Here is a 23,027-nt window from a genome sequence, read left to right as displayed (position 1 = left end):
CCTGCTCAGTAATGATATATTGCGCAACCTACTTAAGATATTACAGCAATGGCAGCAGGGATCTGTGAAGCCAGAACAAACTTTAAAAGTCTCCCGGTAAACTGTTTGAGCCCATTAAGGAATAAAGCAAGATACCTATGGAGACTTGACTTGCACATGAAAGTACAAGTATTTCTGATTTAAGTCTTTCAAAATGTCACATACAACTAACTTGTGTTAGGGAAGCAATTTGATCTTGCAGTTTATTTGCACCACACATTGTTTTTTTCTCTGTAAAAATATAACAAGGTAGTTATTGGTGCAAAAAGGAGTACGCTCACAGCAGTTTGCAGAATGCTTTCATTTAGCAGCTGTGCATTATTACCATTTTCAAAGGCAGGACTTGAAGATTTATCATCATTGCTATCTAAGGATCTTTCTTTGGCTAGGTGATCAAGAACTAGACACAACAAATTCTCATCTGTTAATGTCACCACTTGCACTTAGTGTGCTTTGGTGTCCTGTTAATACACAGATGGAGGATCAGATCAGAGATCAATTGTCAGAGCCACTGACTGCAGGAAACTAAATCAGTTTAGATGGAAGCCAAAATAATATCAAGATTTTTTGTTTTTTAATCACATCCCAAGCTTTATGTAACACAAACATGACATAATTTTAAGGTCAAGGGAGCAGATAAAGGTTTTGAAGGAGTTCAGATTTAAAACCTTAGAGAAAGAGCAAGGGTGACAATTGACATGAATTGTGGTTAGCTAGCTGCATCCAGGGGGGCCTGCTGAGTTGTGTGAGGGTGTTTGCCGGACAAATGCAGCTAGGAAAGTCCCACAAGAGTCTGAGAGCTCCCACATCATGAGTATGCTGTTAGAAGTGGCACAAACTGAGTTTTGTTACTTCCAGCAATGCTTCCCTCTTCTACCAGTTGCAGAGTAAACCAAACCAAGTCCACCCCTGTCTGGAAGGAAATGCAGTCATGTCAGTCTCTCCTGTAACATGCTTGACATCAACATTTCTGCTAGCCGCATGTTACACTAGGGCTGCAACAGGCTGAAGCTGGCCAGTTTGGCATTAGCTTAGCAAGAAAATCAGGGCATCCTTCCATAGCTGTGCAGGTGATCCTTCTGTAACTACTGTCTCACATCAGCGTGTGATCCTAGGTCCCTTTTCCAGATTCAAGTGAGCAAGTGATGAAACTTTTATCAATGACTGTGGTAAGTTCCAATTTCATTTTGGCTAGCTATTCATCTGGTGTCCAATCTACAGTCTCCTGTCTGAGAACAGCTGGCCACCTGTGTAAATAAGTTTTTGAACCTGAATTTTCATACTATATGCAGTCTTCCTGGAGATGCCATGGTTGGTTTTCCCCTTCTCCTGTTTCCAGAGCAAACCAGAAGCAGAAACACAGGGAGATTGTAATAACATCTTCCATATTCATTTCCAGAAGCAAAGATTCCAGAATCTTTTACAAGCATGTGTTACACTTTGCAGCATTAGGGAGTCTCAGAACAAACAAGAGAGAGAGAGACAAGGAGCTACAGACACAGAACTACACAATTTACTGGCCCTGGACATGCACTAACTTTCAGTTACTCAGGGTGTGTGAAACCTTGCACAAATACGTATTTGAACATACAATATTAATACAGCAAGTGTCAAACACAAGTGCATACACAGTGGCAAACAGAGTATCCAAGTTCTTGGTCTTGCTCTTCATGTTTCTTTAGTCTTGTATTTGGAATACAAGCAATACAGAATCCGCATTGTAGACTTCATATCTCCTTTCACAATATCTGTGGATGCACAAGAAACAAACAAACATCAACAACAACAAAACAAAAAAAGATGAGAAGTATTAGCAATTCCTGGAAGAAGAGGAAGCTGCAACTGCCAAAGAATCTTCCACATTTGCCTAGTTATAACACAAACGTGGACTGTCCAATTGCAACAAAAAGCAAAACAGGAACCACAGAGTTAGCAATTTATGTATGTATTAAATGAACATAAGGAAAAGGGACCTTTCGCTGCACTATCTTGCTGGAAGACAAGATAAATAATGCATAGTAATAAATAATTCTTAGCTAGCTCAGAACAAGAGGACAGAGTAGATAATTTAATAGGACTTTACACCTTTTTTTTTTATGATTCTCCTGTGGCATAACTCATGTTGGGAATTACCTTACACTATTTTTTGCTTGTAATGTTTCTATCACGTTTTGCTGCTGTAGTTTGTTTTCTTTGTTGTTGTTGTGTTTTTTTTTTTTTTTCTTTTAGTTTTCAGCTTCCATGTTCTTGCTAGGCAACCTGCCCTTGTGTTTAATAATTACAAAGGAAGATGATAACTGATTTAGAAAGTTTACTGTTCTTCTTACATTGTTGTAAATCACCAGAAGAAACACTAACAATGAAACACCAGCAGATGAAATCCTTTAACAGTAAATAGCATAGCTGTAATAAGTACTTCTAAATCATACTAAATTCAGTCACTAGCTGAGAATTTTCCCTATGACCTACCAGCTATTCTAGCTTTAGGTAGAGCAGTCAGTCTTTCTGATCCTCAGGACATCTTCTGAAATGTGTCTTCCCATATGAAACAAGTTTGTTTTTAAATCACTAAAACATTTTATGAGATAGGAAAACAGCTTTCCCTCCATTTCAGCTGCTGCACATTCACTAAAAATTGCCACTGTTCTAAATCTGTAAAACACACTAACTTATTAAACGGTTGAAGTTTAGTGTAAAGTTACTAAAGTTATAGCAATGCAACATTTTTAGCATAGGAATAAAAATTGTTCAAAACCAATTTTCAGCTTTATTATTATTCATTCTGAATGAGGAGCTATCGGGCAGTCATAAAATGCACAAGAGCCACAGTGCAGAACCTACTTTCTTCAATTACTCTAACTTTTGCAAGTCAGGATGTTAGCAAGTCTATTCCAGACAAGTCTGTGTGTCATGACTCACCTTCAGAGTTCACAGAAAAATTTAGAAGACCTCCATCTGTCAGCAAATCCAATGCAAGGTTAACATTGTGAAGCTGTGGATGAGAGAGGGACAGATCAATATAACAGAAAGTACTTTCCATCTAGCAGCACAGTGGCCAGGATGTTTTCAAAAGCATTTCTCTAATAGCTGGAGTAAGATACTGATTCATAAATGTGTACTCACTGCATTAGTTTTGATGGAGGTGCTCTTCAGAACTTCTATCAATTATCACATAAAATCAGATGTAAAATCCATCTCCAACAAAATGTATCCCATGAGGTGGGAAGAACAATCCATTTATTTAAAAATAGACCTTGCATGTGAAAGCCTTGTGCTAATTGATGTTTCCATGGGGAAAAGAGGCTAGATTCATAACTGGATCTAATAGATGCATGGAATTTATGTCTACTTATTTTTAAAATTAAAATAATTTTTAAAATATCCATATGCTTACTGCATTTGGAACTATATATATATTTATATATAAATGAAGTAAAAAGATGTCTATATTTCATTAAGAATTATAAAGATTAGAAATCTTCTGATTAGCTACATTTGTGAGGTAGAAGTTTCTGCTTTAATGTATGAAGATGTATATGCATGGTAACAGTAGTGATGATATCTACTTAATATTACTCAAGAGAAATCAAGCACACCTCTATGAATAAAGGTTGGGGATCTTTTCCTGATTATTTTTTCTCTCTTGTTTTTTTTTTCACTTCCCCACATAAAAGTAGCAACAAAGGCATATGCAGTAATTATGAATGATATTTTAAAATAATATAATATCCCACTTACTAGCTTCTTACTAGTTTAAGGGCAGCTGTTTATTTGGATGGTAATTAGCAGGCTCCCTTGCTCTAATGAAGTACCTGTAAGAACTTCAAATTGTTTCTTCATACATTCCATAGGCTACCGAGCAATTTATCCTTCAGGAGGTACATCATAAAACGCTGCCATGCTGTTCCCTATTATCTTCTGACAACAAGCACTGGGGTCCTACTTGCATAAGCCAAGAAAAAGACTGTGTGCTCTGAAGTGAAGTAACAGATTTCTTTTTTACCAGGTTCTGTGATATACCAGTAACTGTAACTGACAGTTTGAACTCAAGCTTGTTTTCTTCCTTTCATAGTCAGCACATGGGAGAGCTTAGGCTCATACACATCTAAACAATTTTCTGATCAGAATGAATAAATAAAATATTTTCTTATTTAATTGGCACAAGTAAAAGGGTCACGTTTTTCCCTTTGTAAGCATATGAGATTTACAAGGAAAGAAAACATGCAGATTCCAAAATAAACCTTCAGACAGAAATACTGATAAACCAAGAAAGGCAACCTAGAAAAATAAGCTGTTCCATCCAGCTGCATTTCCAGACTATAAAGAGCTGGCAAATTCTCTAGGATTTACAATCTGACAGAGATTGGGACATTCGGGGTACTTCAACTCCAGGACTCTTTTGACAAAATAAACTAAGTCTGCAGTTTTAATATACATAGGCGCCCTCCCAGGTTTCATCTCCTTACCAATGTTCACCCTTGTTTCCAGCCTGACATATTTCATAATTATATCCTTTGTATCAGGACATATGCTTTTCTATCAACATGAGAATACAGGTCTAGACCTTATTTACAATTTCTTATAATTCTCATTGTTTGTAACAAACACCCAGAAAACCTGCACCAAATCTACCCACTCACAACATGGACTTCTTGCACCTGCAGGCCAGTCACCTCCAGGATTTTGGCTCCTTCTTTCCTCAGCTCTCCGGTCCCTCTAATGTCCTCCTTGCCCTTTTCATTTTTTGTTTTTGTTTTCCTCTTCAGTACCATTGCTTTCATCCCAGTACCCTCTCCTTGTGATTCACAAGGTGTATGTATCAGCTTCAAGCTTCCAGCTTGAGTAAAAGTTGATGCACCGCACTGATCTCAATTGCGTGCATGGTTGTCACCATTTTTATAACACAAATGAGATATTTTAAATCTTAGCAAAGTTTATATTTTCACACTTTACTGTACCAATTAACATCAAAAATGATAGGGAGGAAGACGCCACATGGGGATTGAAAGACATATTTTATGTACATATGACAGCTGAACAATGGTAGTTCAATATTTTTAGCTATATTAGCTATATTGTCATCCTGCCTTTTTCTTTTTCTTTTTTTTTTTTTTTAAACAAATAGAGAAGAAATAAATGGTAAGTTGAACATTTGGCAAAATGTTCAACTGCAAGTCAAATACTTTAAAGAAACATTGCTAGAATGTGTATTATTGTATCAAACCAGTACACAATCTCATTGTATCCCGTTCTCTGGGGCCAGTGAACAGCACATGCAACAACGTAAGAACTGCTAGAAGGTCTGAGCTCTGGTTTGTACCTAACATTTTAGGACATCTCATTTCTTGAAAGAGATCTGTAAGGCCTGAATAAGACTAATTCAAAAAGAAAAAGATTACCTACAAAATATTAAATGAAAAAAACAGTAATCAACTTCCTCTGAATGAAGTTACTAGAAATGTTAAAAGTTTACTTTTAATTCAATGAACCAGAGCACACAATTTTGGAAACAGGGCAGAGGAAGAGAAAGGGAAAGAAAACCAATGCAAGTAAGTGCTTTGATTTTATTTGACTCAACCCTTCAAAATATGTTTTCCTGTTCTGAATCATCTTAGATATAAAACCTAAATTTTCTTAATACCTTTAACAATCATCAGCTTACAACAGTGACTTTTTGACAAAATCTGAACCTAGGTCTCAGATAGTCATGCTTTTAAATGTTTTAATAAAAAGCCCCGCAGAAGTACTTATTATTTAGTAAGGGACCCCTGAGAATTTTCATCACAGATAAATAGTGCCCAAGGTGATTAATTGTGGTTAGACTGGGAATCAAGAGAAAGATTCATTTGTGTGGGAAAACCCCAAATGCAAATCACATCAGAGGAGAGATTCCCATCTCAGCCAGCTCTCAAGCAGAAAGGATTTGACACATTTCACCTTCAGAGATCTAAATTCACACAATCCAGAAAAAACAGCCAGGGTTTGATATTTTTCTGAGCTGTCCAGTGACTCATGGGAAAAAAGTTCCACAGCTTTCACTGATTTTACGGTGAGCAGGCATACAAAACCATCAACATAACTAACGGTCATCATTGGTCAGCTTCCTAGAAGTGCCAGTGATCCAACATGGTCAGCAACTGAGCTTTTGTCTCCTCTGTGATCCTAGCCACACAACAGACAACTTGAAAAGATCTCAAATATCCCAAAATATTTCAATATCATGGATCTGTGGATGAGGCTTTCACAGCAGCATCCCAGCATCCACTACCTTCTGGTTGATCCTTTTTTTTTTCTTTGGAAGCACTGAAAAATATGCCTGTTGGAGGTTGAGAATGGAGCCAGGCAAAGCTGGCTGGGTAGATTACAGCTCCCAGCCTTGGGAGAGGAAAAGATTCTCAAAAGCTTCTGAAGCACAGAGGGGACTTTCAAAATGTTCTGGTCATGTCTCAATTAAGGTATGGCATAAGGAAAGCTATATGGATCCAGTTCTGTTTTGCACAATATGTCATCTGGTTAAAGATGTCAATTGTAGGACAGACTTGTAGGAGGATAGCACATCAGTTCCCTGCCACAGAGAGCCTCTGATTTTCACTGGAAGGCTTCAGAAGCATGTATCTACCTAAATAAATGCAAGTAATAACAGTTTGCCTCACATAAGACAATATTTAGTTTTTGAAGGAGAAACAACCTGTCCCAAAGTACTTCAACAGTACCTAAAGCCTGCTTTTGGATTGTCCCAAAGAACTACCAGCAAACACCATGCACACATATGACTCTAAGCGGCAGGAGTAACAGTAAGACATAGGGCTCTTCACTGGCATATGGAAGCAATAAATACACAAGATGTTTGAAGCTTCAAGCTCTAAATGATTAAATAACAAGTTACCATCTCTGTGGTGCTGGCTGGAGTCAGGAAGAAATCCCTTAAATTCAGAAAGTAACCCTCCAGTTGTCCAATTAACAAAAGTAAGAGAACTCCATCTGCAAACTAAAAAAAGGAACAATGTGAATATTATTTATTATGTGGACTTTTAGTAAATTCTTCAGATAAATGCCATTCTAGTGATAAAAGAATTGCAATGGTACTCTAGCAACCAGATGGTCCAATGACAGCTTTCTTGACCTCTTAGACGGTGAGCTTCGTATGTACTTACGTAATGTTGCTAATCTCATATTAGTAAAAATATGACCTTGCAAAAGACCAGCTATTAAAACAAATTGTTCCAGATGTGAAAAGACTTCAGACAACCACAAGCAGCAAACACTTATGCCTAGGGGCTGAGATTTATGACAAAACCCTCTCAGAATTTCCTTCCTCACAGCTGTCCACCAGAAAAACCCAGAAGAGCGATGGAGCATGGCCACACTCCTCATCTATGCAGCGTAAATCACAGGGACTGACACTGCATCCAGGGGCTGAGTGACTGAAGCAAAGCAGGACTTGATGGCTGATTTCTTCTGTCATTACTATGCACATGTCTGCAGAAGCAGAGAAAGAAAATGCCACTGGGGATGTCCCCGAGTTCATGTTTGCTCACTCCCCAAAGACAGCATAGGTGTGTTTATGGGACCTGGGAAGGTGATCCTCAGGTGTGCAATGAGCACTTCATGGACTGCAACTTCATGGACTCTAAAGAAGCTTGATGTTCAGAGGATGGGGCTTTGAAATTTAATGAAAGTCAGACCTTCCTACCCTAAAGCAAATCCAGCATTAAGGATCACTAAACACCAGCAACCAACCTGGCTTTCAGTGTAATTGTCAGAACGAGCCTCATTTCCATCCTGACAGAAAGAGTATTCAGGAGTTCTCTGAAAACTGGACTCTGAAAATTACTCCCTGTAGCATTACAAGGACCATGCACTGTTCAATACAACGTTATATTTTACCACTACTTATTAGCTTCAGAAACTTCAGAGACTGAAGCCTCACATCCTAACCCAAAGCTAGATATAATTGTGATGTTGCCAAGAAAAAATTGCTACAACAAAAAGGAGGAAACCTAATGGCAAGAGGAAACACTCGAATGACAAAACATGTTGACATACAGCTCAGAGCAGGCTACCTGAGATTCCATGTCTTTCACATTTAATCCTAATTTTCCAACATGCTGGTTGACGAATTGCAAAAATACCTAAAGAAAAAATAAGGGGAGGAGAGAGGGGAAGGAAGGAGAATTTTATTCAGTGAAGTTATGAATTATGTTTTACCCTACTGATTTTGTCTGTTAAAGAATAAATAAATTACCTTTTTTACATCATCCAGTCTATCTGGAGCACGGCTAAATAATTCATCAAAGGCATCATCCACTGTATCAAAACAACATTAATTGGTATTATTTGGAACAACTGTCATATCAAAGGTTTAAGAAGGCTTGAGGAAAAAGGTGATCACACCTTATAAGCCAGGAAAGAACAAAAACTGTAGGGAGAAGGGGAAAAATCCTACTTTTGAATTTAACACGGGGCAGTAGTAGAAGCTTCCTTTCGGCCTGATTACATCAGTAAAAAACAATTTGCTTCATTCAGCTCTCCCATTCTCACCTGCAGAGATTCTCAAGATCTGTGCTGCACCAGTTCTAGCAGCAAAACTAATTGGAGAATGGGTTTCTACAGTGCAGGAAAGCAAGCACAGCTTTGCTTAAGGAAGATTCCTCCTAAAAGCCAGAAACAGAGAAACCCCTGCTGTGAAGAAGCTTCATTGGGTTTGCCCTCCTTCCCTGTTAGGGTGTTGCTGCAGGAGCACTGTTAAGAAACAGGTGGATTCATCACAGCTCTGAGCCACAGTCTGCAGCCCGCAATAGTCTCACCAACTAGAGAGTCCTCTTCTGGAGCCATGCTCTGGGACTTTGCTCCTTATTAAGCAAGCTGCTTTAAAAATAGAGACAGCATTCCAAAGAGTGAATTTCAGATTTCTCTTTCCAGCAGAATCAGCCTACTAGAAGAAATACCTAATTACAGTGTTTTTTTTTTCACTGTATCAGCCTACACTAGAGGCCACTCAGCAGAATAAGTGATAAATACATATTAAATGATACATTTTGCACCTCTGCGAAGGATTAAAATGCTAACATAAAGGGCACAGCAGAGAATTAAACAGTTGCACTAATTCATTGAGGATGAAATGTGCTCCTTTCCAGAAAGGAGGAGCAGCTCATGGTATACAAACCAAAAGCCTCACACTGAAGCTTAAGCAGTGCCCATACCTCCTGCATGCTTTGCACACATGGCCATTTTTCACCTCAGGTGTTTCATGCCCCTCAAAAGCCCTAAGGGTAAAATCTCTGTGGAGGCTGCTTGTTCTACTGAGGTGCCTCCCACCAGCGGTTTCCAGAATCTCATCTGCAAGCTGCAGAAAGGAAATGACATTGGAACTATTTACAGGCAATGAGAAGCACAATCCTCATGGCACTGTGCTCATAAGTAGTTCCAACAGAGAGAATGTGATCAGTACACACTGATTATTTCTTTTAATTCAAGGCATACTTTGTCCCTTACTCGGGGCTTCTCTGCTGGATCATCAACCCACTGTATCATTCTCTGTCTCACAACCCATCCATATTTTGCCCGCAATCTGTGAGCAAAGCAACCACCTCATTTCCAAACTATATTGTGCTGATCTCAACATACTCTAACAGGAGACATTTGGAAAAAAAGTGCTAGGAGAAATCCATGAATCTTCACTAAATGTAGTGGGAACACGCTGATTTTTTCATGAGGTAAAAATGGGTCAGAATCTCAGACAGAGCAACACTGAATTTGGCAATGCCAATACTTACTTGACTGCTCTTCTAAATTCTCTCTAGACATGCAATAAAAAGAAAAAGAGTTAGAAAAAGCAATCAGCAGAACTAATCTTATTCATAAACAAAGCTTATCTGGACCATCAGGCATCTTGTAAAGCAGGAGATACAGTACAAAGTGCCATTAACTTTATGTTAGAGTAACTTTCCAACAGACATTTTTAAACACACTATGTATCTGTGTAGGCATCTGGAAGCATATGAGTTTTTAACTGGCCTAATGAACATCTATTTTATAAGCACAATCTATAATAACCTCTTTCAATAAGCTGTTCATGATATTAGAATTTGAAGATGTTCTAATGTATAAAAGATGACAGTAGAAAAATCTGCTTCTAGTTCTTGGAATGATCTCTGTATTATCTCAGTGTATAAATGGTATCCTACTATTCAACTCCTTTAATAATGATAGCACCTCACAAACTCAACAAGCTCAAACCTTATTTCTTCAACAGTAAAATAAGGAAAAAACTGACTAATTTATCTTAAATTATGGGCACAATAGCAATGAATTAATAGTAGATTTAAACTACTGTGGCTTTATAAAATTTCCTGTTTAATTGGGGACTTTTTTTTGTACAAATTTACAGTACTAGATGTCTATTACTATATGTTACTATAGCCCTTGACAATATCAACCTCAGAAATACTTATATACATTTTCTTGCAGAAGTTTAAATAAAGAGTAGAACAGGAGGGTATTATAACCTAATACCCAATCTGAAGAGAAAAAAAAAAAAAAAAAAAAGGAAAGAAACCAGAAACAATTCACATGCATATATACATGTCTGGTTTCATGATTTTTGTCATCATCGTGATCCCAGCTGTTTTTTCTAAGGGGAAAAATACCCACAGTATTTCCTTTCTGATTGACAGTGTGCAAACCAGATACATTCCTTCTTACTTGCTTCCTGTGATATATTCCACTGCACTTGTCGTCTTTAATCCTTTGGAGGTGTTCTGTTAAGCAAAAAAGTATTTTTGGTTTAGTTACACACAAAAATCTGAAAGCATTAATCACACTTTCACAAACTGTTTGCTGTCTTAAATGATTACCAGAGAGCATTTATTTAAGAAGTCCAGTACAATTAGTATAGGCACTTTCAGAGGTTACTGCTCCCTTCTGCTCTCTTCACTCTTCAACCACAAATGACCTGTTTCCCCAGCAGAGGAAGCCAAAGCAAAAGCATGAGGCCCCTCAGCTGGTGAAGTTCAGAGACTGACCCATTCACTTGGAGCCTTGATGAATGTAATAAGCTGTTCAGGGCAGACACTGATTTATTTTGTGAGCCTCCCTGCATTAAGTGTTCAGTTTTACAGCACCACAGATGCTCACCTCTCTCTTGTGACGACCTTGCTCCATAGCCTACCACCCATCAACAAATCCTCTTGCACAGGACTTAGGTTTGGTGGGTTGCTTAGATTTAAGATGGTGATTCTCACTGTTTCTGAAGGTACTTTGGGCCTTTGTTTACAGAATCACAGAATCATAGTAGCATTCAGGTTGGAAAAGACCTCCAAGATCATCTAGTGCAACCCTTAACCTAGTACTAAAGTCCACCACAAAACTATGCTGCTAAGTTCTACATCTAAGCGTTTCTTGAAGACCTCCAGGGATGGTGACTCAACCACTTCCCTATTCCAGTGCCACACAACCCTTTCAGTAAAGAAATTTCTCTTAATATCCAACTAAACCACCCCTGGTGCAACTTGAGACCATTTCCCCTCATCTTATCACTTGGTGCTTGAGAGAAGAGCCCAATCTCCCCCTTGCTACAACCTCCTTTAAGGTAAAGCAGAATAAGGTCAATCCCGAGCCTTCTTTTCTCCAAACTAATCAACCCCGGCTCCCTCAGCCACTCCTCGTAAGACTTGTTTTCTAGAGCCTTCACCAGCTTCATTGCCTTTCTTTGGGCACAACGTGTTTATGTCCTTATACCTTTTTCCCTCTGCATCTATCACCTTCCTCAACAATTTTCCCTTCCTGCCCTAAGACACTCTCAATCCCCTCTTCCAAGCCTATGCCTCATGGGCTTTCCTCACTTTTCACTTAACAATTACTGTTCCACTGGGTCCATTAATTTCTCCTATGAAGAACCAGCTCATAACCGTAACCCCATCATTTCCATAGCTACTCCTCTCTCTCTCTCTGTTTATCTCTCAGGGCTAATATCCATTGCTGAATCTGCAGTTTCATAGGTAATCCCTCCTGATTTCTGCGCAGCTGAGGCACTTGGAGCCACACAGGGCACTAGAGGAAGTGCTCCTTTACAAAGAGTCTGACTTTTCACTGATGGAATGGATCCACATGACAAGAGCATCTGACTGTGGCACAGCAGCATGCAGTTAGACTCCAATTAGACATCTGAGGGTCTATTTGTGCTTAACTGGTAGGCTGGGATGGGGTCCCAGACAAGGCTGTCCTGCTGGACACTTTGAAACCTCCTAAAGTGAAATACACAGCTTAAGTGCATACATGGTCCCAGTTCCAATTATGATCCTCCAAAGAGGCAAAGTGTTAGGTAATGCCATACAGTGTGCAGAGCTTCCAACATGAATGAATTGCAACTGTACTGTTAAAACTGTGACACAGTGGTGCTAATTTTCGCAATTGTATCCCAAATTGTGGGCTATGTGATGTTCTCTTGAAGTCCCAGAGCTGACTTTAAGAAACACAACAGAGGAAGAAATCATGGTGATTTCAGCTTGTAGAGAAAAATATCAAAATGTGACCCTAATGGACAGTAAAGACACCCTTTCACTATAGAAACAAATCCTCATCATTAAACTAATGTCATGATCAAGGAGTGCAGGCTTCTACTTTAAAACACTTAGAGATAGCACAAGCAAAATTTCCTCCTCTTTTTTTTTTTTTTTTTTCTTTACAGAGATCAACAGCTGTTTTCAGTTTGAACCATCCATTTTTGGATCAAGGAGAAAAAATGGCATAGTGTTTCCATCCTTTTAAAGTTACAGTATCTGAACTGAGTATAAAATGATGGTCTTATCATTAAATTAAAGGGCATAGTTCACAGAAAATAAAAATCTCTCTTTTACAGCTGCACACACAATTCTCCCTAATTCTAAACAAACTAAGTCTCTAGGATCTTCAGTGACAAATATTAAAACTATGATTACCTCAATGGTGATTGTTTCCACTTGAACATTTGGAGGAATAGCCAGACTGGGTTGGAAGTGCTTTGCTATTGCGACCAGAAGATGCAGGGTGCTCAGTAAGTCCTTTGTTAAGATAGCTATTCCATGTAAAGAAAATAAACAACATTTAGTGTGCAAAACAACTAAACCTCATCATAATATCCTAAGTAATATCCCTGTGCGGAGCATCCCATAATCATCAAGGGCTATAGCACAGGCAGGACACTGAGTTGGAGTTTATATTATATGACGATTCAGCAATAACACAAATTAAAAGTCCTTTCTGTGAGACATACACAAGGATGTTGAGGGCTGTTAAGCCACAATCTCAGAGGATGGAGTTGCACCCAGTCATCATCAGATATTCCTGTCTCACTTGTGATTCAAATAGTAATTGCAAACAGATCATTAAATTACTGGTCTGGCACCCCTTTGCCTCACAGCAGTCTTATAACCAGGGAAGCCCTGGGGTGAGTAATTTTGTCCCATTTCACTTCGGAACCTACATTCCACACTCCATTTCAGCTGACTTTCATCCAGTTGCAAACACTTATCCATAGCTTCCAGAATCACGGAGAGTTTTTGCCGCTGTTTTTTTTCTGTTAATGCAATCTTGTCAACATCCAGCTTGAAAGATCCTAGTTTTTCTTTGACAGAGAGCCCATATCAATAAGGTTGCATTTAACACCACCAAAGAGGAAAAAAAAAATATATATATATATATATGAAGTCATAATAAAGCACACAAAGTCTTGTATTAAATACCAGTACCATTTAATAGCTTCCATGGCACAGACCCATGACCCACAGGCATATGCCTTGTTAAACTCCTGAACTCTCTGAAAGCCTCAGTAAAATCAGTGAAGCTCTACTCACGGGGAAGTACTCAGCCCATTCCTTACAGCAGCATCCCCCATCTACACATTGCACTCCACATTGCTCCATTTCCTAGTGGAAGCTACAGGAATCTGACAAGTGAATCCTTCCTGGGGATACTGCACAAAGGCCATACCAACTCACATATATAGAAGAAATCCAGCTCAGGCAAGAAAACTGTGAAAATAAGCTAATCCAATTCACACTGCTCTCTTCAGCCTTGGGAAAAAGGAGATATGACTTGAAAGGCATCCCCAAAGAGAGTGAAAGGAGAAAGAAAAATAAAGCAGAAACGGGAGAGACAGAGAAACAGAAATGGTTCAAGAGGCCGTTCCAAGAGGGCACATATAAAAAGCACATATAAAAGCACGTTGTAGTATACACACGGAGCCTCTTAGATTTTCACCAGTTCCAGCTCAGTGTATTAGACCTGGAACCTTTTACTTCCTTCTTTTCATTTTTTTTCCTTTTTATTTTTTTTTCCAAGCTGGAAAACATGAATTATAGTGCTGATCTCCTGATCCCATCCAATGCTTCTGGCAGCATCACAAGTCACCTTCAGAAGGACTGTAATTTCACACTTCCAAGTTAACTTTTTTATTATGTTAACTAGCAGACAAAAAGACTTTCTGAGAAGAAAAATAATTGTATAAAACAATAGTGGATCATCAGGCATTTGTTCAGAATTACCATTATCACAATGTTCATAGCTTTTTCCATTCAAGAGGATGTTTATTCTTTCTTCAAAAAGTTCCTCCAAGATTTATTTGCAAGCTCAAGCCAAAGAGGCAGCTTACCCAAGAGATGATGAAGTACCAGTCCATCATACAGATCTTCTTCCAGACTTTTAACTACTATGTGCTCCTGTTTCAGAGTTGTGTTAATCCAGTCAATCAATAACTGTGGAGGAAAACAAAGCAGCTGAGAATTAGACTCTTGTTGTTTGGACAAGTCCTCAGTGCTATGCTGTGTTTCACCTCTTTCTTTCATCCCTTATCTCACATCTCATTTTGCCTTCAACCTCTACTTCCTTTGTGCTTCTTGGTTCTTTTATAAAGAAAAGGAAAGTTAAGTGGCAGTTAGTTCTCCCTAGTAACACAAGGCTCGCTGGCCAATTTGAGGCAAATTTTTAAGTGTGGTATACACCTCAAGTTATATTCCTATGAATTTTGTAGAAATAGATATACAGATAGAGAAGCAGACCCTATTCCCAATTCTATTAGGGAAAAGGCTTCAGGGAAGGAGGATTTGGAGGAAAGGGAAGGGGAAAGGGAAGAGGATTTGCTGAAGCAGAACTGAAAAGCAGCAGCACCAGCTGGCTGTAAATAAGAACCACTTTCAAAGGGATGGATATTGCTCATACTGATATTGTTATCACTGTAAATGAATATTTGGAGTTTGTTGTATGGACAACACCTTCCTTACTTGCTGTAAACAGAAGACAATTCATAGCAAACCCCTGTAAGTTAGCCAACAGTAACAAAAGTATAAGAAATTGTTTGTAAAAATAAAATATAAATCTCTGAGATGCTTGAAACTGCTTGAGGAGGAAAAAAAAAAAAGAGAAAAGAAAAAAAAAGCCTAGCTCAGGCACTTCCCTGAACTGAGGAGCTGACAAAGCATGTGTAGCATACTTCCTCAACTAATAAGTATACACCGTCTTCTAAAGCAGAAAGCTGTGCTCCTCAGCTTGCAGGTTAAGATCTGGTGATGCTATAGATGTGCAAGGGATAAACCTGTACCCCAGGTGTCACAGTACAGGCAGGTGGAAGTCAGAAAAGCAGAAAGTACTGCTAGACATTGATATCTGAGATTCCTCGTCGGCTACCTCAGCTCTTCACAGCCATGGCCACATGACTGTGAACAATTCTTTCAAGCCCAGTTATTGGGGCTCTACTCAGCTGTAGAGCAGAGTTGTGTCTAAAATGAGTAAATCAGAAAAGGAATATTTAAAGACATTTGCTACTGGCTTCTAAATGTAACCATATTCTCTTTTACATGCTGGTCAATATTTATAGTCACTACAGCGAGCCATTTCACATTTCCTAGTTCCCAAAAACCTTTCAAAACAAAAATGCAATGCAATACGGTTATTTTCCCAAGTGAGTTTCTTTGCTTCCCTTTTTCTTCCCTCAAAGGTAAGTAACTCCATGTCCCCCCACACTCCAACCTCTTCTCTGAAGGAGCCACAAACTCTTCAGATCAAGAAGGCTAGTGGTGGCACTGGTGGGCACCCATAGGATTCCCTCCTTTGGGTCCCAATTTCTACCTCCCCATCTTCCACAGAGAGGAAATTAGACAATGAAAAACAGTCTTTCAGGAGTCTCTAAGAGAAAATGGATTAAGCACTGAAGCTAACAGAAATCTTCATATAGTGAGGAAATCTCTTCATTTTTGTCAGTCTGAAAAGAACAAATTCAGTGACGCTGTAGACAACATAATTGCATTTTGCAGCACTACCTTTCAGATTTTCTCCTTAATATAAAAACATTGTGAAAGCCTGACACAAAAATTAAATATTTTTGATCAAATGTGCATGAAGGTTTAAGAAAACGTAATATAGAAGCACACATATTTATGGATTTATGAATGCCATATAACACACACATCAACACAAAGCTTAAGCTTGTTTTTGCAACATTCATAACATTTTTAGTATCTCTATAATGCAACAAGTGCCGGTTTCAAAAGAGACATGCCACTTTTCTTCCAGGAAATTTCAGTATGCTAGTTTCCCCCGGGCTATGGCATTAGAAAAACGCAGTGATTGAATGCACGGGGGAATTTTCAAAATTGCTCAGAAATAAAGCACTTTCCTGTGAAATAGGATTCCTTCGCAGCTACCTCAAGCAGACAATGAACTGCACAGCTGCTTGAAGGCTTTACTCCTGAATTCCAGTGGTGACTTGCACACCCTCACCCCTTCTTACTCTGCTGTCTTATCCCCTTCAGGCTGCACCACAGCTTGCCCCAAGCTGGTGGTCACTGGTAGCCAGCAGACAGGAGGCAGAGGACAAAAGAGAAGACTGCTGTCAATCAGCACTGCAATCCGACAGCCTGTTATCATGGGATCAGGAAAGCCAACCTGAATGTATTCAAACATCTCCCATTAGTCACAGCAAGTGCTGACATGGATTTGCTTTCAAATCCATCTGTCTCAGTTGGATTCCTGTTGCCATTACGCTACTGATACAGTGAAGTCACAACCAGGTACTTCAGGTGCAACTCATCCATATGTCCCAGGTTACAAGAGAGATTATGCAAAGAACTCAGATTTTAAACCTACCCTCCATTTCACACACAGCAGTGACCACTCTGGTGCACTATCAGCACTCAAAAGCTTGGTGTTGCACTTGGCAAAAGCCCTGGCACTCTTGTGCACAGATCAAGTGCCAGCACCAGGACATGTCCACGTCCTGAGAGTGGGTGGGACTGGGGCCAAGGAGCCAGGTAATTTACATGGCTGAGCAACCAGGCAGCAGGTGATAGCAACACAAAGTGAGGGTTAAGTGCTATAGCAAAAGAAACGGTACCAGTTTTAACTCCTCCAATTTCGGATTATTGCTTGCAGTGGGTTTTATGAGTTTCTTCTTCTCTCCTATGAAAGGAAGTAAACAAGATCCATTACAATTATCAGACATGACTCAAGTTTTCTATAAAATCTGCTATTGGTTTTACATTATCCAGTATCACTAACTGACATATGTAGAAACTGTCATTTTTTTTTATTTTAACTGATTCTCTGTGAGGAAGAAAATGGCTAAGCAGACTATTATGACTGCTGTCAGAAATTATGTTTCAATTTAATTCAAATCAATAAAATCTACAGGGACAATTCTGGAAACAAATTAAAAACAAAAAACAACAACAACAAAAAAAACCCTTGGGCATGTATAAAATTTAAATCTCAGTTAAAGGATCAGCTAGAAGTTGTGAGTTGTGTCATTTCTTAATGACCTGCCTCGAGAGAGTCAGAGGCTAAATTAACCACACACACAGAGTTTACTTGTTGTTGATAAAGCCATGGGAATGCTGCTGAAAAATAAACAATTCATTTGTACTGCAAGTTTTCTGCTTAGCAATTCAGGTCATTCCTTGGACCTTTTTCTGTCCTGGCTCACAAAGTATGTACCTGGAGTGATGACATTCTCAACAAGGAACTGATTAAGGGCAGCAGGCTGTGTAAACACATTTAAGATGTCTGGATCCATTGTATATTTTTCACTCCTGGTAAACTGGTAAAAGATAAAGGGAAAAGGAAACACGAGTAAAGAATACATGAAAAGATCAAAGTGAATGCTAGGAAGAAAACAAACTGAAGGGTTGGGTTTTTTTTAAGTTACTATTTATTTTTAGAAGTAATCCATAGGTCATCAATCTGAAAATACCTTCATTTTTTTCTGCTAATAATCAGACAATAGGAGGAAAAAAGCCCTTTAGTACTAAATCTCGCCTTAATTCCAACCATTTCATTTGAATTAGATTAGTAAAATCCTATTTCAACCGAAAAGAAAAACCTGTTTTCTTGTTATCAATACACATATGCTATAAAAATGACCAATACTTAAGAATTATTAAATCAAGAATGTGGTAGTTAAATTAGAGACAAGCTTATAAACAGTTTTTGCTACTAGACCATCTGGCATATTTGTGGAAAAAGAATGGCATACTTCTGTGTATACAACTCCAACTTCACGTTAGAAGTACAAGCCATTGCACAGCCTCTCCAGGATTTGTACTTCATACACAGATTGGAAAACAACTTTCCTACCCAATCCAGTTGTCCTGAAATGAAAGCAGAACAGCACTACATAACACAGAGATGAAAATTCCTCGTCAACAAACCCCAAACTATGGGTGAGGTTTTCCAAGATGGCTAGGAGTCATTCAGAAGGACAGCAGAAGCCAGAGAATTGGGCTGTGGGAGCAGGGCAGAAGCCACATAACCCTCCAAATAAGTCCCATCAAACAGAAGTTCACAAATAAGAGGTTGGCAAGATTATCTCCTACTTTTCTCAGTCTCAAATCCAACCACAGTGCAAGCAATGACAAGTCTGAATTTTTAACCACATGTATAAATTTCCATGCATAAGGCTGTGCCATGCTGCCTACACAGCACAAAAGTTAGAGCCAGGCTCTACAGGCATCTTACAGAGTAAGAAATGTTCACTTGTAAGTGCTTGCTTTTGTAGTCTTCATGTTCACGTAAAGGTTATTCGTTCAAGCCTACAGGACTAAGAAAACTAGGATGCTTCAGCTTGGCAAAGTGTAAAAGTTAGGGACAGTAGTACCTGAGTAGTCTCTTTTAAAAATAGATGCAAAAAAGTGGGATGACTCTTCATTAAACCAAAGGTAGGTTAACTTCGGTGCAGAAGAAAGCAGAGAGGTGAGAGGACTACAGACGGATTGTGTCTCTGAATCCCGGACTATCATGGCAGCATATGCACTAGCACAGGCCAGAGGTCTCATCCCTCCTTACAGTCCTAATGAAAACCAGAGCAGAGCAGACAGCAATATGAGCACCAGGAAGGCTTTTTACACTCCTCTGAACCATGCGTTCCTAGCTGCCGGTGGAAGTGGAGCTCCAAGCAGGATGGACTGCTCTCTAACCAATGCTGCTCTCTAACCAATAGTGCCACCTCCTTATGGAAGAGAAACACTCTCTTCTTGCTGAGGTTCAGTGCTGCAGGGCCTCTGAAGGAGAGAGGAGGCAGGTTTAGTTCCTTTTTAAAAGAAAGCAAGATGCCTCACGTGGCAGGGTCACACAGGAGAGAATTTCTACTGTCTACCTCAGACACCTAAATTAGGAGCTGTGTCTCTCAAGGCCCCCTATGTAGTCAGTAGCCATGGATAGGCACCTTTAAAGAGCAATCCAGAACATTTAAATGAGGGTCTTGGCCCACCTTGCATTTTTCAACTACTCCTTCATGCTGTTACCAGACAGTCTGAGTTGCTAAGGCAGGTGCTTGCAGTTAGACACGAGGACTACCCAGCCCTATACACATAGTGGAGCAAGAGAGTTTCTGCAATTGCTATTCACACTGCCCACAGATGGTCCCCAAAGTGGCATTTCTCTGATAGCTTTATACTCCAAAAAGCACAGTGCCACTCTGCAGGCTGAGTATTCATTAAAGGCTCCAGTCAAAGTGCATTATGAACATGTATTTTATCACAGATTTTGCAAAGTCAAGACTATTGGGACTAATGACAAGACTAATGAAAAAGCATTTAATTGCCATATCAGTCTCGCAAAACAAACCAATATAAAACAAATACCCAGCAAACCACTAGAGAAGAAGGGTCACAAGAGAATCTTTCACTATAGCGGCTGCAAAACTGAATGCTGTGTCTAGAAACATGGTTGGTAATGTAAAATAGTTAGGACAAATTGAGTCATTTAGTGCCTGAGAAGCAGCTGAACAATCTGAGACAAGACTGTCCAGCTGGAATAAACTGGGAGGGAAAAAGTAATTAATACAGAGAAACTTAAGTCCAACTTACTTTTAAATTAGGTTTCTGACACCTGTTATGTCTTGGGAAGTCATGCTGATAAGCCTTATGTAATAGTCCATGTAAACCACAGCTTATACCAACTCAGCTTTGCTGCAATACTAAGCTTGTGTCTCTCTTACACTTTCTTTGAATATTTACACATAAAAATAATGCATACTGCCTGCCACATCCTTGGTCTCTTTGGGCTAAGGAACCCAAACATCAGAAAGCTAGTCTTTTAACATTTGGAAACCTGTAGAAAATGGTCTGAAATTGAGAATTTGCAGCAACAAAAGCTAACGTACTCCAGGGCCTCAGTCCCGTGTGCCCTACTTGGTCAGAATAGTCAAATGGCCATACTGAGTGAGACAAAGTATCTCATACCCAGACCCTTACAGCACCCAAAGTCAGATGCTTAGGAAAAACAAACAAACAAAAAACACAGAGCATACACAAGATACTTCCCTAAAACACTCTCATGAGCTTCAACAGCCTGCAGTTCAGCCTTCCTAAAGCAGAAGTGGGGTCCTAGTAGATGCTGCCAATAAATTTACTTCCCACAAACTTCCCAGCCAGCCCTTGAAGGCGTTTATCTCTCATCATTGCAAGGAGTTGGAGCATGGCTTCACATGCCATGGGGAACCACCCCCTCCAGCTCACTCTGAACGAGGGCTAGCTCCCCCTGAAACTTCCCACTATGCATGTGAAAAGGAGACCCATTGATTCACCTTCTTCGCATCACTGTTACTGTACTACTACCCTACACCCTCAACAGTCATCTCTTTCCAAAGCTGAGGAAGAAACACAGCCTATGTCTTAGTCATCCTTTGCAGTCTGACCCGTTGGTCATCCCAGGTGCCCTTTTCTGAACCCTTTCCAGTGCTACCACATGCTTTTTGTACTGCTGGGGAGGAGAACCATGCAGATTTAGGAAGATGCCCTGTAATGTTCACTGCACTATTCTGCACTCCTTTCCTCCCAATTCCTTATGTCATTTGCTGTTTTGATCGCTGCTGAGCTGACACTTTAATGGAAGTCTCCATTATATCCCCAAGATCTTATTCCTAAATAGCAACACTCCACTCTGAGCTTATTGTTTGTCTGTTGAGCTTGTATTGTTCCTTTCCCCCTCCTCACATTTATCCACACTGATTTTCAACAGCCATTTCAGGGCCTAAGAACTGCAGCTCCTTAGCATTTAATAGACTCATTACTTATTCCTAATAATTAGTGTTCTCAAGCAGTCCCTCATGTGGCAAGACTCATTGCTGTGAGGCTTGATCCAAGGCAGTAATCTTTCAAAAGACAACCTGCTGCAGAAAGAGCATGAAATGGAACATGACGGGGTTTGGACTCCTCCCTGAATTTAGCTGCTTAATGAGAAATAGGAAGGGATGGGAGATTTGGTTCTTAACCACAAGCCTCTGTGTTGGCTGCAACTAACCTTTGCAGATCATCACTTAAATTCACTGCCCATGCCTGTTACTGATGTGCTATTTTCTCCAGCCTCCTGCATGAATTATTTACGGCTACTTGGAGAAGTGATCATTGTAGTAGACAACTGCTTGAATATTGATTGTAGTGGCATTTCACAATTGAATTTTAAAATAACATTCAGCTTTAACTATTCAAATTAAATTATTATTTAATTGTTTAATTGTTCAAATGAAATGGCTTAATTTGGTCCTTCATTGTCTTTTACTGAGACATCACAGGTACACACGCTTGTCCATTTTAAAGGCAACAGGTGTTGTCTTTCTCCTGTGCCACCTGCTGAGGTACAAGCAAGTGAGTTTTATTTAGCCAAGAACTAGGCTATTGCATAATGTTGCAATGCAACAATGACAGATAAAACAATTAATTCTCTAAGTGGGCCAGATCAATTCACTTCTCCTTGACCCTTCACACAGTCCGGCTCCCAGATACCCCTTACATATGATATAAAGCATTAACAAGTGAACAGCAGTCTCTGACATCCAAACTGACCATAGAATGTATGCAAGACACTTACTGACGTTACCAAGTTGTTTCAACTGTTGAATTTCCTGTTTGAAAAACACAAAAGCCCTACTCTGCGTTAGCACAAACACATTTCCTAGGAACAGTTTTCTAAGTAGATCAGACAAAACAGGGAATAAAAAAAAAAACAATTCTGAATGCCAATCATAATATTTCTGCCTTCAGAAAACCTGAATTAAAAAAAAAAAAAAAAAGAAAAAAAAGGAGAACATGCATTGTCCATCCAGTTTAAAACTTACTTTTACTTCCTCATTCAGTACCAGACTATTCAAGAGCTATTTTTGCTCACTAGCATCAGAAGAGACATTGTCTCAGCAAGAACAATCCACGTGGATGCAGGAAGTTTTACAGATAAAAAAAATAATCAAAACCGCACCCATAAGAGTCCCTTGCCCAGACTTACTATTCTCTCCTTCAGTAATTTTCTGGCAGTTCTTTGCAGATCTTCTCAAAGGAAGTGGGATGCAATTTGCCAGGAGCTGAGGCTGCCCCTGAGGTTCGGCTCCGTGCTGAAGCTGCAGCTCCTGTGCAAGGCAGCAGGAAGTACATACACTGTGCACAAGGGAAGTTGCACTGCGCAATACTGACTGTGCTCAAAAATGAAACCAGATTTGCATCCGGAACTTCATTGTCTGTGTGCTTGGT

The 23,027-nt window shown here is 39.4% G+C and overlaps 1 protein-coding gene across 2 annotated transcripts; it reads right to left on the bottom strand.

Annotated features, from left to right (window-relative positions):
• Nucleotides 1–1,407: 1,407 nt before the first annotated feature.
• PARVG (parvin gamma) lies at nt 1,408–22,983 on the bottom strand. Of its 2 annotated transcripts, XM_084505801.1 has the most exons (13): nt 22,786–22,983; nt 18,004–18,106; nt 17,405–17,469; nt 14,669–14,771; nt 13,502–13,642; nt 12,978–13,093; nt 10,744–10,799; nt 9,816–9,838; nt 8,285–8,346; nt 8,103–8,171; nt 6,926–7,027; nt 2,959–3,031; nt 1,408–1,787 (listed from the first exon to the last, which is right to left on the bottom strand). In XM_084505801.1, the coding sequence occupies exons 2-13, from the start codon at nt 18,080–18,082 to the stop codon at nt 1,708–1,710; spliced, it is 969 nt and encodes a 322-aa protein (XP_084361927.1). In that variant the 5' UTR covers nt 18,083–18,106; nt 22,786–22,983; the 3' UTR covers nt 1,408–1,707. The 2 variants fall into 2 exon arrangements, with proteins under 2 accessions (XP_084361927.1, XP_084361928.1); XM_084505802.1 differs by lacking the exon at nt 13,502–13,642 and having other exon boundaries at nt 22,786–22,982.
• Between the last annotated feature and the right edge of the window lie 44 nt (nt 22,984–23,027).

This window comes from Aythya ferina (genome assembly GCF_964211825.1).
Source record: "Aythya ferina genome assembly, chromosome: 1".
Classification (NCBI taxonomy): domain Eukaryota; kingdom Metazoa; phylum Chordata; class Aves; order Anseriformes; family Anatidae; genus Aythya; species Aythya ferina.
This window is presented reverse-complemented; position numbering and strand designations above follow the sequence as displayed.

Excerpts from the sequence above, each read along its gene's own strand:
- PARVG (XM_084505801.1), bottom strand. The coding sequence starts at position 18,082 with ATGGATCCAGACATCTTAAATGTGTTTACACAGCCTGCTGCCCTTAAT. Across the intron at positions 13,094-13,501 it reads GCTGAAATGGAGTGTGGAAT|CTATCTTAACAAAGGACTTA; the intron begins GTAGGTTCCGAA and ends TACATGGAATAG. Across the intron at positions 8,172-8,284 it reads GACTGGATGATGTAAAAAAG|GTATTTTTGCAATTCGTCAA; the intron begins GTAATTTATTTA and ends TTTTTTCTTTAG.